General features: G+C 36.5%; 1 protein-coding gene across 3 annotated transcripts; it reads left to right on the top strand.

Annotated features, from left to right (window-relative positions):
• The first annotated feature begins 2,592 nt into the window (after positions 1-2,592).
• Positions 2,593-15,942, top strand: ywhabb (tyrosine 3-monooxygenase/tryptophan 5-monooxygenase activation protein, beta polypeptide b). 3 transcript variants are annotated; one of them, XR_010896013.1, is made up of 6 exons: positions 2,593-2,719; positions 5,407-5,706; positions 5,949-6,072; positions 14,549-14,712; positions 15,052-15,161; positions 15,300-15,942. XR_010896013.1 is itself a non-coding variant. In XM_067395323.1 (6 exons), the coding sequence occupies exons 2-6, from the start codon at positions 5,413-5,415 to the stop codon at positions 15,348-15,350; spliced, it is 588 nt and encodes a 195-aa protein (XP_067251424.1). In that variant the 5' UTR covers positions 2,593-2,719; positions 5,407-5,412; the 3' UTR covers positions 15,351-15,942. The 3 variants fall into 3 exon arrangements, 2 of the variants coding, with proteins under 2 accessions (XP_067251424.1, XP_067251423.1); XM_067395323.1 differs by having other exon boundaries at positions 5,407-5,565; positions 15,066-15,161; XM_067395322.1 differs by having other exon boundaries at positions 15,066-15,161.
• Positions 15,943-17,540: the final 1,598 nt, after the last annotated feature.

The following is a 17,540-nucleotide window of genomic DNA, read 5'->3' as shown; positions in this document are numbered from 1 at the left end:
TAATCACCATGGACTACTTCACTAAGTGGCCAGAGGCATATGCAATACCCAACCAGAGTGTGGCCACCATGGCAGAGAAGCTGGTGGAGATGTTCTGCTGATTCTGAGCCCCAGACGAGATCCACAGTGACCTGGGACGTAATTTTGAAGCCGAAGTGTTCCAAGAAGTGTGCCGACTCTTGGGGAAGATGCGCACTCCCCTTCATCCACAAAGCGATGGATTGGTGGAACGACAGAACAGAAGCAATGTCCACAGTAATGACAGAGACTTTGCTTCCAGTAACAGGGTTTGGGTTTACTCCCCAAAAAGGAAAAAGGGCTACTCTCCAAAGCTTTACAGTCACTGGCATGGCCCATGTGAAGTGCTGGCCAAGATTTCTGATGTTGTGTACCGGGTCAAGATGGGAGGGCGACGACGGCGAATGGTAGTGCCCCATCGTGATCGACTTGCTTCGTATCAGCCCATGGTCATGGAGTGTTCGGAAGAGAATCCAGAAGAGGAGACACCGCAGACAAGTGCAATGCCATACGCAGCGTATTCCCTGGCTAGCCCACCTGCTACGGTGGGGAAAGGATGACCACAGCGACAAAGGAGAAAGCCAAGATCCTTACAAGACTACGTCTGTGACGCTGCTCGTATATAAGAACTGATTGACTAATGTTGTTGCAACTGGAAGTTACTGTGCGCTACTGAGTTCTTTTATGGACACTGGGACAGTTGTCTTTTAAGGGGAGGGGAAGGTAGTGTAGCGCACAGAATCTTTATAATTCTTTTTGAAATTGCGGTTTTATTTTGCACCTGCAGTTCTAGGGTTATAACAGGAAGTTTATAAGCCTGGAAGAGAAGCAGTTAGAGATTTAGTTAGTCTGACGCACTTGTGTTGCAGTTGTTATGCGTTCCGATTGAAAGTTCAGAACAAAGCCTCCCTTGTCTGTCTGTCTTCAGACATTACAATATTGTCTGCTATATTTGCTTCTTATTTATTAAATTCAGGCAATTGGTTGATGAAACATTGATTAAAATTAAGATACAATTTTTACAAAACGAAATTCACTTTAAATAAAGGCTTTCTACAAAACAAAACTTAATGAAGTGGTCAAAATCATGTCTGACCTACTCCATGTCTCCCGACATATTGCGCATCTTATGATAGCCTATCTTACTCTATGCTGTTCACTTTTCATAATCAAATAGATTAAATTTATATATATATTACAATAGACAAATTTAAAAAAAATTGAAAATAAATAGGCCTACATTTTCTTTAAAGGCTACATGTGACCTACCAGCGTCAGTTGCGTCACTTCACTACCATTCTCAAATCATCTCCCGTGGCCTCATGGAATAGTAAAGTCAAGTGTCCATCGTATGCACACTTCAGAATCTTGCTGGTAGAAGTAGGTCATCTGGGTAACTTTGTGCCTACTCTTTTTTTGAATTCAGACGTACTTCTTTTGTCACATACTGTTTTACGCCTACTATATAGTAGGGAAGTATGCGATTTCGGATGCAGCCTCAGGCTAATATTGCCCACAACCAATTGCACAAGGATTTGATTAGAACTACAAACACAAATAAAGTGTTAACATCCACCATGTTTGTGGTTATTTTAAGTAGAGAGGTTTACATAAAGGCATCTAAGTGTTTATTAATCAGGATCTAATCTGACGAAAGTATATTTATACAATGTTATCCACATTATATTTAATCTGCAACAGCACTGTAAACTTTGGCAAAGATATGTTTGGTCATTAACTTTTTAATGCATCATTATGCAAATTGAAAAAAACAACAACAAACAAAACAAAAAAAAATATGAGGGCGGTCTCCACATGAAAGACCTACGACATTTCTCTCCGAAACGGTAGGAAATAAAATTAAATTTAATGTGGATGATTTTAACTGTGACAAGATGATTGGCAGGGCACTTTAAATGGTGACATGATGCATGTAACTAAGGGACAGAGCTGTCCATTAAATTATCATTAAATGCCAAAGCTTGCCTACTCTTCTGCTGCATACTCAATAGTATGAACTTTTTCTTCATACTAAAGTACATACTTTTAGGGCATATTGGGACGCAGCCACAGTCATTGCAATTCAATCCAGCATTAAAATTGATAAAACCCGAAAGACAAAGAAAGAAACAATGTTGTTAATTTTCTTTAGAAAATCTAGGCAATTCTTTCTTTAGACAACTCAATCACTCAATTTTATTAAACAACGCCTATTACTGCTACACATTTGCAGGTGGTAATGCCACGAGTCCTACCTGTCGCAACATTACTCGGCCTTCTCTTATAAAATAACATTTTTATCATAGCAAAATCTACACATATTTGTCAAAAGAAAAGTGTTAGTGTAAAACATGTTAAAGATTAGTGGACAGGCTGCCAATTCATTAAATGATATTCCTCACAAAAGCGGTTTATTCAGCATAGTAAAGTGAAGCCTCTCATCCATTGACATCCATTAAAAAAAAAAAAAAAAAAAAAAACGGCCTCTTCAAATGTAGCTTTTTTAGGCTAAGCTTGAAGTTTTGTCTTGCCTTCAAGTGACTTTGGCCGAATCCCCTCTCCGAATGGTTAGCACTTAGGAAGCGGAAGTGTCACTGTAAGCGGAAGAGGTACTGCCTAGAACAGCCGAAGAGCGAGGCGGAGCACGGGAACCGAATTGTCTCTTTTAGCGATTAAAGTCAGAGTAAACGCCATCCAGAACGTAAGTATACTTTCCTTGTTCGTTATATCACTCCCCATGTGTCTTACATAACGTGTTTTCATTCCCTTGCGTAAATGATCTTTTGATCCGTTTTTGTGGGCAGCGGATGGATTTAGCAGGTTGCTAAGTGCTTCAGGCCTCACTGTCTGTCAGACGCGGTGAATCATTAGTGTGAAATATCCGAACTTCCTGTCTGCATTTTGTGTTAGATACAAGTATAATGTTAGCAGTATTGTTTATGAGATTGGGAATCATTACACATTCTCTAAGAATTAGTTTTTTTTTAAATGAGGATGTGTAGTTAGTCTGCTAACGTTAGTTCACGGCAGCTGAGCATGACAGAGTGAATTGAGTGGCTGAACGTTACGACCGAGAAGAGGATAAATTATGAAACTTTTTTTTTTTTTTTTGAAAGCCTGATTACAAAAAACAAAAGGCTCACTGTTAAAAGCCTTGTCCTAAGGACTTCAGCATGAATTGAACATATACAGTACAGTAGTCTATTGTGAGCCAGTGTAAATTTCCTTATAAAATGGGATAGCCTTTGCATGGTCAATAATGAAATTATTTTAATTAAACCATATTGTTAATTAAAATAATATGAAAAAACATGCCAGTTATTATTATTATTGTTGTTGTTGTTGTTGTTGTGAATGCATCAATGTTTTTGAAAAAGGAACATCTAACAATAAAATTACTGTTTCAAATAACAGCACTAAGCTGTGTGCACTGAAGCTGAAGATTGAACACTGGTAAACAAGCACTTTGTGGGTTAATTAATTCAATGAAAATGCATCCTATATGAGAATAATCAGATATTTATACAACATAAACCTGATATTTCAACTTATATGTGCACAAAATGACAAGATGTTATGAAACTTCAAACAAACTTCCTTTTGGCTTGATTTTGTTCAAAATGATGTCACAGAAGTTCGTTCTTAGATTTTGCTTGAAATATATCAGGGCCTTTAGTGTGTTACATGTTTCTGTCTTGTGCTTTTTAGAACCTTAAATTCCATTTAATTTAGTGGTTTATGTAAAATACTGTCCTCATTAGGGCTGCACAATTAATCAAAATCGAACTGAAATTTTAATTAAACCGTCTGGCTTAGTGCGATTATGAAATCAAAAAGGGTGCTATTTAAAAAAAACAAAAAACAAAAAATATGTGCAGCTTGTCAGTGAAGCACATCTCTGTGATCAGTAGCAAATTCTGCTCAATCTGAAAGCACTTCAAGTTTGAGTCACTTATAACGTACGTTTGAAAAAGCAAGACACGTCAAACATCTTTACAAACATGAGAAGCATTTACGAATCTCTTGTCCAACAAAAGACATTTAGTAACATGTTTTTACTCCAAACTCACTTCATAATGTCAGTCATGAGTATTTGAAATAACATGCTTCTGTGAGATGATGTGGCTTCTTACACAGAATAAGGCACACAACACATTATTTCATAGTATTCTATTCAGTGATAAAGGCTGTCGATTAGCATTGCATTATCAATATATTTTATTATTATGAAAATACCTGAGAAGGCTTGAAGAACTCAGATAAACCATATATTGTTGTAGTCATGTTTCTCAATCAAAGCATTTCAATCTTAGGGCTCCAGACTGCAACTAGTCGCATTCTACAACTGTTTTTCCTGCCTGTGCGAGCAAAATTTTGTTTGTCTTGTTTTGTTGTTTTGTTGTCAATGTTGCCCAACATAAAAATGGCAAACGTAATGTCAGTGCAGTGGCAGCAAGAGCTGGAGCTACTCACAAGCTGATATTGATCACGCGACACTGTTACTACACAGCGCTGGGAGATCCAGTAAAGAAAACATTTGAATTTGCCACAGAATTCATAACAATTTTCACCATGGATTTAATGTAGTAATACTAAATGTAACCATGGAAGTTTGGCAGGAATAGTAAAATACTTTTAAGTACTTCACACATCTTTTTCCAGCCCTTCAAAACTCTGATATTACCATATTTAAATGTTATTTTTAATGTGATGACCAAAACATTATTTGTTCATCCTTCATAGATTACCCCCATTTATAAAAATGAAAGTTTCAAGATGTAGGAAAACTCACACTTATTTAAAAATAAAAAAGACATTAAATTACCATTGTAACCAGTAGGTGGCTGACATTTCCAGTCCCTAATATATATTTTCAATCATTTTGCTCTTGAATTATTATTTAGACAGTATGAATGATAATGCTGCCCTCGAATGTTAATCTGGAGCCTTGCAAACTTAAAATAAAACTGCATATTGTATTTTTTTTTTTAAGTCTATTTATTATCAAGGCATTTGTGAGTAATACAGTCAAAATGGGGGAAAATGTGAATAACAGCGCTGCAGGTTGATTTAAGCTGTGCCCTTAAATTTTATGCTTGTGCTCCTAAAATTTTCAGTAATGGGCTACAGTACTCATTAAAAAAAAGTCAGTCTGGAGCCCTGAATCTTCTGTTTGTTCAGCTACAGTGATGGTATGATACCCATAGGGATTTCCTGGAATGATGTGCGTTATCTTCTTCGGGACACATTTGGAGTTTCTGCGTGAGAGCACCCTCTGGCTTTCTGAAGGAGGAGCTTCACTGACAAGCTGCATATAAAAAAATCACAGCCAAATCAATTTGAATCATGCAGCCCTAGTTCTCATACCTACTCATATCTGATTCTCAGTGTAAAATGGACAAGAGCGACCTGGTGCAGAAAGCCAAGCTCGCCGAGCAGGCTGAGCGCTACGATGACATGGCAGCAGCTATGAAAGCTGTTACCGAGGGTGGCGTGGAACTTTCCAATGAAGAGCGCAACCTGCTCTCCGTGGCGTACAAGAATGTGGTAGGTGCCCGCCGCTCCTCCTGGCGTGTCATCTCGAGCATTGAGCAGAAAACCGAGGGGAATGAGAAGAAGCAGCAAATGGCACGCGAGTACCGTGAAAAGATTGAGACTGAGCTGCAGGACATCTGCAATGATGTGCTGGTATCTCCACTTCTTTCTCTTGACCTTCTAATCCTTTTATGATGACATCAAATGATTCTGAATATGTTTATTCCTAAACACATTTTCTTAAATGGAAAATATTTATTGTTCAGTTGGCAAAGAAGTTAATTTCATTTTAATGCGTTAAAAATGTAATTTGTAATATTTAACCATTCTTCAGAAAGAAAGAGACATTTTTTCACAATATGAGCCATCCTGATGCTCCCAACTTGTCTTGACAGGGTCTTTTGGAGAAGTTCCTAATTCCCAATGCTTCTCAAGCAGAGAGCAAGGTGTTTTATCTGAAAATGAAAGGTGATTACTATAGATACTTATCTGAGGTTGCATCTGGAGAAACTAAAAACGGTAAGTGCATTATAGAATTGGTTTAACTTTTTCTTCAATAAAATTTCTCCTTGGTTGATTTGACAGTGTGCTATCCATCCATTCATCCATCCATCTGTCTGTCTGTCTTTCTCTCTGCCTAACTATATCATCTGTCTATTAGACGTGTCAATATACTATCATACGATATATCACGATAATAAACATGCATGTTATTTTTATCGTTGACAACTAGCGTTGTCACGATACTGGAATTTATAACTTTGATACGATACTTTGAAAAATATCAATATTCAATACCATTTTCGAGACCATGGGGAAAACTGCCATATATACTGCCATACGGTTATTTTAATTATTATCTCATAATTGTTTTTAAAAAATTGGGTAATTTTGCTGCAATGGCTTACACACAACACAGGGCTTTATTTGAAACTGAACTAAATTTACAAAAAAAGACAAGTAAACAGTCAGTAATTAAATGAGTTAAACAAATTGTAAACAATAGCACAAATAAATACAATAGAATAATGAGACAAATGAAATAAACACAGCTTCAAGTTTTTCAGGTGGGCCTAAAAGTAGTACTCGTGTAAGAAATATTAGAGAAATTAGAATGATGAAATTAATATATAATAATCATATGTACAATACCACTGGGTAGTCTTCATTGTAAAAATGTAAAGGGTTAGTTCACCCAAAAATGAAAATAATGTCATTTATTACTCACCCTCATATTCTACAAACGGAACACAAATTATTTTTGATGAAATCCGAAAACATATTTAAAACGGTTCATGTGAGCTCAGTGGTTCAGTCTCAATATTATAAAGCGACAAGATAACTTTTTGTGCGCTAAAAAAACTAAATAATGACTTTTCAAAGATATTTAGTGGTGGCCAATTTCAAAACACTGCTTTGAATCTTTTGTTTCGAATCAGTGATTCAGATTGCGTGTCAAATTGCCAAACAGCTGAAATCACGTGACTTTGGTGATTCAAAGCAGTGTTTTGAAATCGGCCATCATTAGATATCGTTGAAAAGTCGTTATTTTGGTTTTTTTTGGTGCACAAAAAGTTCTTTCCTCGCTTTTATAATATTAAGATTGAACCACTGAACTCGCATGAACTGTTTTAATATTGAATATGTTTTGAGTACCTTTCTGGATCTTGAGAAGTTCAGTGGCATTGCTGTCTATAGAGGCCTCACTGAGCCATCAGATTTTATCAAAAATAACTTAAATTGTGTTCCGAAGATAAACGAAGGCCTTACAGGTGTAAAACGACATGAGGGTGAGTAATAAATGACATTATTTTCATTTTTGGGTGAACTAACCCTTTAAGACAGATTAATTCTTACAAATAAAGTTACAAAAGTTATTCAGCCAAGAGCAGTGAGTGATTTTCTTTTTTGTCTTTTGTTCTTTGATTAACATGACAGACAGCAGCAGGTATAGACCTTATGTAGGCCCGCCCCTTTTCAGCGCTGCGCTTGTGTTCTGTCTTCCGGTTTGTATTTCCACAGCATGAAGGTAAGATCTTATTTATGAATGAACCACTCGTTTTAAAATTTTCCCAGTCTACTGACATTTGTTATGAAATCTACTTCAGGCATTACAATAGTCTGAAATTAATCTTAGGCAGTGATGCCATAGAAATATACAGAGCTACCTCAAAAATTTAAATTAAAACAGAATTCTAAAGATGGCTGCACACTTGTTTCTCTGGCAAATAAGGTCTATATTAGGCTGCTGTCACTTAAGAGCTTATGATCAGATCCAGTATACTGTTACAGTATACTAGGGGTGCAACAGTTCAAAATGCTCACGGTTCGGTTCATATTACGGTTTTAGGGTCACTTTCAGTACGGTTCGGTATATGCTATGTTTAGGGAAAATAGGACTACTGTCAAATAAAAATAAAGAAAATAAGAACAAATAATCAAACTACAAATAACATCACAAATAAATACAATAGAGCAAATATTCAAATAAATAAACAGTGCTTTTCAGATTTTTCAGGTATCTAACAGTAGTTTTCAGGTACAGAAAATGGATAATGTAATCAAATATAAAATAGCACTGCATATTATCTTCACTGTATAAATTAAATAAATATTAATCATTATTTAGTTACAAAAGCTATTCAGTCAAGAGCAGTGAGTGATTTCTTTGTCATTTGTTGCTTGATTTAACATTAAAAACACAGGCAGCAGGAATATTTTTTTTCCCTATAAGACATGCACAATCCTGTACATATACTGTTACACGTGTTGTCTTTCTCGACTATTATACGTTCATTTAAGACATAACCGACTGTTTGCTAGGATATTTGCCAAGACGGGCATGTTGACATCATTTTTGTATGAATTTGTCCGCTGAAGCGCAAGACTTGAAAAATAACTTATTAGTATTTGTGCACTGTCTGAAATAAGCGTGTGCACGCTGCGGATGAGCGCACACACAAGTCTTCTCACAGCGCGCGTAAGTTCTCTTTCACATCTTGCTCTTGAATGTTTAAATTAGCAAGGCTTAAATGAGTTTAGTTTAAACACAGATAGCAATGTGTGCTGTTCAGGTCTCACCTGCGCACGTGCGCTATCAACACCCGAGTGATGACGGCGTAAATGATTGGACATTAGAGTATACGGCACTCGCATTGAACAAAGTTTACAAAGAGTGACTGTTTTGTCCACGCTTTCTGATTATTGTTGTTGTAACATTTTTAGAAGCCAGAATGCGCATCCATTGACAGAGCGCACATGCGCACATCCATCCAAGTGCTTGCCGAACCGTAAGTGGAGAACGGTACGGTTGGGTTTTTTTTACAGAGAACCGTTGCACCCCTTCAGTATACTGTATACAAAATATACCATTTACTTTCCAAAACTTACTGTGTTTCGCTGAATACTTGCCAAGACAATTTTGACATAATTTTGTGTGTATTTGACCGTTTAAGCACAATAGAGAAACTCAATTTGGTGTTTTGCAAGCTGTTTGAGAGGCGGCTTTATCTGCGGCACATATATATTTAAGTGGTGCACACGCTTTTGGTGTGAGCGAAATATTGATATTTTTGACAACACTAGTGGGCAAAGAATTTCTTTATTACAAATTATTTAAAATTTTAGTATTTTAAATTTACAACACTGTTTGTATGCTGCGTCAAAGAGGCATGTGCACTCTGATGTAAACAATCCTAGAACAGAAAAAATGTGCTATGGTCTGACGATACCAAGATTGAACTTTTTGGCCAAAATTGTAAAAAGTATATTTGCCGCAAAAACGACACAGCACTTCAGCAAAAGAACACCATACCCACAGTGAGGCAAGGGCTACTTTTCTTCAGCTGGAACTGGGGCTTTAGTAAATGCAGGGACCCAGGTGAAAAAAAGTGCACTAAAATACACAGTATTTTTTTCAGTACACTAAGTACACTTCCATAATGTACTTAAAGTGCTCTATTTTTGTGCACTAATTTTGTACTTAATATACTAAAACTTCTTCTTTAGTACTTAAGATAATCTTAAGAACACCTAAGTGTACTCAACTCAGGGTATCTGCGGGGCATTAAAAAGGATTAAAAGTCATTAAATGGATTTTGTGAAAATTAAGGCCTTAAAGGTGCCCTAGATTCAAAAATTGAATTTACCTCGGCATAGTTAAATAACAAGAGTTCAGTACATGGAAAAGACATACATTGAGTCTCAAACTCCATTGTTTCCTCCTCCTTATTATAAATCTCATTTGTTTAAAAGACCTCCGACTGACCCTACATAACACCGACTGTTAAGTAACAGTCGGGGTGTACGCCCCCAATATTTGCATATGCCAGCCCATGTTCCCAACATTATGAAAGGCATTAGACAAGGGCAGAACGTCTGGATGTGCACAGCTGAATCAACAGACTAGGTAAGCAAGCAAGGACAATAGCAAAAAATGGCAGATGGAGCAATAATAACTGACATGATTCATGATAACATGATATTTTTAGTGATATTTGTAAATTGTCTTTCTAAATGTTTCGTTAGCATGTTGCTAATGTACTGTTAAATGTGGTTAAAGTTACCATCGTTTCTTACTGTATTCACGGAGACGAGTCGTCGCTATTTTCATTTTTAAACACTTGCAGTCTGTATAAATCTCTCCAACAGTGTAGCATTAGCCGTTAGCCACGGAGCATAGCCCCAAACTCATTCAGAATCAATGTAAACATCAAAATAAACACTGTATGTACACGATTAGACATGCTGCATGATGAACACTTTGTAAAGATCCATTTTGAGGGTTATATTAGCTGTTTGAACTTTTTTTTATGTTGTTTAAGGCAAGCACGAGCTCTTGGAGTATTAAAGGGCCACACACCCTGAATCGGCTCATTTCTAATTATGCCCCAAAACAGGCAGTTAAAAAAAATGAATTAAAAAAATCTATGTGGTATTTTGAGCTGAAACTTCACAGACACATTCAGGGGACACCTTAGACTTATATTACATCTTTTTAAAAAAAGTTCTAGAGCACCTTTAAATGGCATTAAAAAGCATTAAATTTTATTGCTACAGGCATTACATTTTTTAGATAGTTTTGAAGGGAAAAAAAAATACTACCAGTTTATATTGAATATAGCCTTCAAAATTAATAACTTTGATTTGCTGTCGCAAAATATGTACATTGGTATTCACATGTGGAACCAGTTTGGTAATTGCCTCCGCTCCGGTACAAAATTGCCGTAACGCCGTTTTGGACAGTGGCGGGCGGGGACATGGAGACGGAAGGCTGCATCAGTGTTGCCAACTTTTCAGACCCCTTTTGCGACTTTTTCCCAAGAAAGCGCACAGATATACTTGTTAACCTGATCTAGCTTCCGAGACCCCCTGGTACTGCCGCACATGCGCAAGATTTTGCTTGCTTTCACGTCTCTCTGCGTCTGCTATTCAGTGAGTGGCTGAGAGGAGCAGCGCATGTGCGCTGTAGCACCAGAGAAGCAAACAAATCTAAAGGGCTGACACTTGGCAGAATGCGAATGCAACAGTGACATGATGAATATTCTAATTGTCGTTTGACGTCATATCTATCGACATTTAGCAACATATATATATATATATATATATATGGCATTAAAAAATAAAAAATTGGCATTAAAAAGCATTAAATTAGATTTGATGAAACCTGCAGAAAACCCTGCAACTGTGCTGTTTTGAGACACCATGAATATGAACTAAAATGTGCTTTTAACATACTATCTATAGTTAATACTTATAGTACACTTGAACCCATCTTTCACTTTTAAATATACTCATCAGTCATATAAAATACACTTTTCAATTATTTATAAGAATAATATATAAATATATACAAAATGTATTTATAATGTATTGCCCACATATTTTTATACATTCATTTTTTTTCAAATGTATTGTAACTGTTAATATTCCCTTTATATGATATACTTAACTGCATGTTAATGGTGTCTTTAAATAATACTGTCACGTGAAATGAGGATATAGTGAATGTAGCAAACATCAGTTTATTTATTATTAAAAGAATTGTTTCAGCAAAGAAAGATTGTTTTGGAAATGGCCCAGCCAGAGCTCACATCTGAATCATCTGTGGGGAAAACCTGAAGAGAGCAATGCACAGAAGATGGCCTCGCAGTTCAAAAGATCTGGAATGTTTTTGCAAGAGTGGGGAAGTCAAGATAAGCCACGAGCCAAAACACTTAGAGCCAATAGACCAATATCCAAACAGACTAAGGGCTGTAATAAAATCAAAGGGTGTTTCAACTAAGTTTTAGTTCAGGGGTGTGCACTCTGCAGTTATTCCAAGTTTTTCTATTTGTTTCAGAAGTTGTTCATTGCATAGGCTGTAATTTTTACATTAAATGTGCAAAAGACAAATGATTTTTTCCATGCATACAGTGACGTTTAATTAGCGCTTCTCAGATGTCCTCGTTTAGGCTGTTTAAGTGTCTACTTTGTGGAAACAAAATGGATAAGCTACAACAGGAAACATGTCATCAGTGTGGGTGCTCTATGTAACATTTGTCCAGCTGAAATATAGAGGGGTGGCCAGTTGTCGAAGAGCTGTAATACGACTGGTTTAATTTATTACCTGAGAATATGACCCCCGAACAGCAAAAAGAGTTCTTTACCCAAATTTAATTCAAGAAACTTTATTTTTATTTTTTCGGCTAAATGAGAACTTTTGGTATCTGCAAAAAATTCACTATTGCGTCACTAAATCACCACACCGCACAAACCGTAAGTCAGAAATTAACAAGTTGGACTCGTTGGACTCAGCAAGGATTCAGGAGTCTAAGGATATGACTCCCGTGAAAATAAGTCGACCAGATCAAAAGTTATAAGCATATGAAAAAATAAATTCTCCACTAGGTGGCGCTGGTCCGAGACTTCTCAGGCTCCTTCAGGGCATTGTGCTGATGACCCATACCGAGTTTCATAACGATACGCTAATGCTGTCATAAAATACAGCATTTTAGCACAAAATTCAAAATGGCCAATATGGGAAATAACTCGGCATGATGCCCCGAAACTAACAAGACCAAAGTTATGATTTTTGGACAAACCCATCAGAAGTTATGAGCAAAAATAGCTATTTTTCAGTAGACCAGATAGGTTTCTCCAGACCAGTTGGTGGCGCTGCGCCGAAATGCTGCATGTTGCCTCAGGTCATGCTTGTGATGACAGGTACCAAGTTTGGTCTGAATATGATAAAGCTTTGCGGAGATACAGCCTTACATCTATATTTGCAAGCACTACGTACAAATCGTTCGCGTGTTTTTTGAAAACGAAATTGCCTTGAATTCCATAACTTTTTGTCAGCATGGTCTGAAGATGATCTGGTTCAATTTTCATGAAAATCGGAGTAACAGCCTAGGAGGAGTTCCAAAAAGTAAGTTTTTCAGAAAATTCAAAATGGCGGAAAAAATTTAATGAATGGTGGATTCCATTAGTCTTGACCCATCTTGGTTCGTCTTGACCCAAGGAATCAGAGGAAAAAAGAATTTTGTTTCTACCCTTTTGTTTCTAACCCTTACGGTTCAAAAGTTAACATAAACACAAGTGCAACTTTGGACAGCTGGTGGCGCTAGAGGGATTGAGTTAGAGACTCCAAATTAGCTATGGACAAAGGTCAGACTGTCCTCTAACTGTGTGCCAAATTTCACAACTTTCCCGCAAGCGGTTCTATGGGCTGCCATAGACTTCCAGAGCGGAAGAAGAAAAAATGTAAAAAAAATAAAAAATAAAAAAAAAGAACGCCAACGGATACAATAGGTGTCTACGCACCTTCGGTGCTTGGCTCCTAAAAATTTGATGACTAACTTGTAAGACTAGACGTAGCAGTTTATGCAACCAGCCCTAGGTGTCTAAAACGTAAGTCACTTAATATAAACTGCTTGTTTATTAAACTGTATGTAGTATAAAATCAATATCACGATTTTTAATCATGCTTATATTTAGATAAAGACGGTGCTCTTAGTGTAATATTGGTTAACTATATTAAATTATATAAATATAAAAAAAAAGGGGAATTTTTGCCCCTTATCTTGAATTCTGCATTCTAAATGCATTTTAATAGACTAAATCTCGCAGTGAAATCGTGCACTCTAAATATGCACACGCACTAGTCTAACCTACTAGACTACATCACGTAGTGTATGCGTGCACTTAATGGGTGTGTTTTTTGTTTGTTTTTTGGTTTTTGTAAAGTGAGAGACAATTTTAAATTGTTAAATCAACAATTACGATATCATAGATGATATATAACACACACCCTACAGCACTGGCCCGATCGGGCAAGTGACAGTTCCATCAGCGGTCCCGAGCATCGTTCACACTGGCTCTGGGCCATCGGGCAGTCCTTATTGTCGAGCCCTGTAAATATTCACAACTTTTAAAAAGGGTGTCAAAATTTAAGTATTTGGTGCTGTGATGAAAACCATTGCGAAAACAAAAATCTGAATGGCTGTTTAAAACATTTAAATACTGTTCAGAAACAGAAAGTAGCACAGCTGTGGTTACCGGGGTAAAGGCTGCATTTCTGCTTTTCCATAAGTACCATCTACTGTCAGTTTAATTCAGTGCACCTCCACTTGTTCTGCCATGCTTCCCATCTATGTTCAAAAAATCTGAATAATTCATAATAATTAGTCACGGTATTTTGAAGTGGCCACGATAACAGTACAGTGCATGTTCATTATCGCGATATATCGTATTACCGTATATCGGCATGTCTACTATCTGTCTGTCTGTATGTATGACATAAATACATTTAATGAATTATAAAGTATATTTGGCTTTTATGAATTAGGTAATCTTCAGTTAGGTTGTTTTAATAAATTTATCTTCGGGATTTTTTTTTGTTTATTTGAATCGAGCACCTGCCTAATGTTTTTTTTTTTTTTGGATGTGCACACATTTTCTTTATCCTTCTTTTATGAATGTGATCAACACAATATGAACTTTTTGTTCTTCTCAGCCACAGTTGAGAACTCTCAGAAAGCTTACCAGGATGCTTTTGAGATAAGCAAGAAGGACATGCAGCCTACACACCCTATACGGTTGGGTCTTGCACTCAACTTTTCCGTTTTTTACTACGAGATCCTCAACTCTCCTGAGAATGCCTGTCACCTCGCCAAGACAGTTAGTATATTAAATTACTAGCAGCATAAGGGGCAGTTCACACAGAATAAGTTGTTTAACAAAAGCTGGACTGTTTTCAACTCCAAGCATTGCTTAGGGATCTCAATGCAGCATAAAGACAATGTACAATCGCCAAAAACATGTAGTGTAGTACATGTAGTTTGTTTTGTTTTTTTAAAGACACAGATGTAAAAACTCGTCCTGTGTGAACAGCCCCTATACACTTAATCACATAAATTTGAATTTTATTTCTCTTTTAAATTTTATTGATTGATGTTTGAGCCATATCCATTAGAAGCGCCAGTATATTTCACTCATTCAACCCAAATGAGAAATCAGAGCTTTTGTTACAGGCTTTTGATGAAGCTATTGCTGAGCTTGACACTTTAAATGAGGACTCCTACAAAGACAGCACATTGATCATGCAGCTTCTAAGGGACAACCTCACTGTGAGTCCTCCGTTATACGTTCTGCACCAGTTATGTCTGTTTTAGTGCTTTATTTTGTACAACAGCTAAATTAATATATTATATATTATATTGATTAATTTATATATTAATACATTATATTGATTCTTATGCCTGCAGCTTTGGACGTCAGAAAACCAGGGCGACGAAGCAGGCGATAATGAGAACTAGGGGAGCCACACTGATCTCCAAACACCCACACATCCATTTTAAATACGCAAATGGCTTCCACCAACCCTTCACCTCATTCCACCCTGAACCACCCACCCCTCTCCATTCAGTTCCCAGCTCCTCTCCCCTATACCTTCTGAATGATGATCAGCACCCATAAGAAGACGCTCAGTGAAGCCCCCTACACAGACACCAGTGGCTGGGAAGGGGGGTGGGTCACAGGGTGACATGCTGACATTATAGCAGGTCCAGTCATTTTGTTTGTGAATTTAATGTGTACTGATTATCTAACCCTGTCATTTATGTGTCTCTGAATGACTGTAAGTGACTGAGTGACTACCGCTAATGGAGAGTATCCGAGTGGCTGTGTGAGTGTGTTTGAATGTATATGTTTGAAAATGAGAGTGACTGTATTGGGGATCGGGGGTTGTGAACTCTAATTGTCCTTCCTGATAATTCCCTTTGTTCCACTTTAGCTGTTTGTGCATTTATCATCCTCTTTCGTTTGTTTTGTTACGATCATATTTTTTTAGTATAATTCATTACAGGTTTTGTTGTATGGTTATTAAACTGGCAGTTTATTTTCACCAAATACTAATTCTGTCTTCTCTGCTATCTTGTTTGAATCTGTTCTGCTGTACTTCAGTCAGTAAGCTGTACTTTTAACTTCATATTTTTAAGCACAAGCAATGACATTTTTTAACACTGATGAGAGGACACTAAAGTATTTCAAACTATTAAAATTGTATAGTAACTTGAATGAGTAAAGCCATATTTTAAGTTCCCTTGTAAACAAAGCCCTAAATGTTAAATAGTTTCTGCTTCAACATGATACTCTTTATAAAAAAAAAATATCTAGAGTCAATATAAATAAAAAGAAGTTAAACATTTTAGCAGGTTTTAAACATATGAGGTTGAAATGGCATATTTGAAAAGTCTCATATTTTTGCCACCAGGTAAGAATACGTTCAAAAAGTTCAAGTTTGGGATCAGTAAAAAAAAAAAAATATTTTGAAAGAAATTGTTTTACTCAACACATATGCATTAAATTGGTCAAAAGTGACAGTAAAGACATTTGTTACCAAATATTTATATTTTAAATAATGGTTTTCATTGATTTTATTGACATTGATATTATTATTTATATATATATATATTTTTTTTTTTTTATATAGAATTATGTTTTGAAAGAATCATCTGAGTGATTCACTTGTCTGGTTTGTCCACGGTTCCTACATTATATATATATATATATATATATATATAATGTAGGAACCGTGGACAAACCAGACAAGTGAATCACTCAGATGATTCTTTCAAAACATAATTCTAATTCAGAATCAAGGTTTCGGCTCCAGCTCGTCTGCAGAGAAAACCAATGCTGATTACTTTTTACGACATCCATGTTTCCTGACAGAAGGAGAAGTGACAAACTCAGCCATTTGTAACACCAAATGGTCACCAAGAAGATAGAGTCTTTGATCACCAGATCAAAAGGACAGAGACAATGCAAACCTTTTGGTTTCTCTAAGGGACTTAACTTCACAGAAAACCCAACACAGACTGTTATATAACTAAAACTGCATCAAAATTGTTCCAAACAATTTTAAATTGACTTATCAAACATATTTTAACTGCATACATCTTAAATTGTGTCCACAAGTACTACCTGTAACCAGTTTTGCTTTAGAAGACCCACAATCCATGTAAATGTGTTAACTCTTGAATGACTGACTGAAAGTATGCCTTATTTGGACTTGATTTAATTATTTTTCTTTAAGACCCTGCGACAAATCATCGACTTGGAAAACCCTTCTCTGCACGCCAACGAGGGAAATTCACATTTAAAGTCAACGCAATACTTCCAGATTAAATGAATGATTCATGGTTCGTTCAGGTCTTGAAGTGCATTGCTAGGAATTATGTCCATCATATCACACTCTCTCTCTCTCTTAAAACTCTTTCTCTCTCATTTCCTGTCTTACTGCAACGCGTATGAATGTGTGTGTGTGTGTGTACTTGTCTACCTATCTAACAGGGGACATTGGTGTCGTAACACATTCACGAACGGGACCACCAAGCAAAGATGGGACATTTTTCAGGTCCCCACTTGGTCATGCTTTAAATCATGTTAAAATCAAGTAAAAAACGCTCTGGTGAATTTTTTTCATTTTTGACCAAGTGGGGACC

The sequence above is a fragment of the Chanodichthys erythropterus genome, chromosome 9, assembly GCF_024489055.1.
Source record: "Chanodichthys erythropterus isolate Z2021 chromosome 9, ASM2448905v1, whole genome shotgun sequence".
Taxonomy (NCBI): domain Eukaryota; kingdom Metazoa; phylum Chordata; class Actinopteri; order Cypriniformes; family Xenocyprididae; genus Chanodichthys; species Chanodichthys erythropterus.
This window is presented reverse-complemented; position numbering and strand designations above follow the sequence as displayed.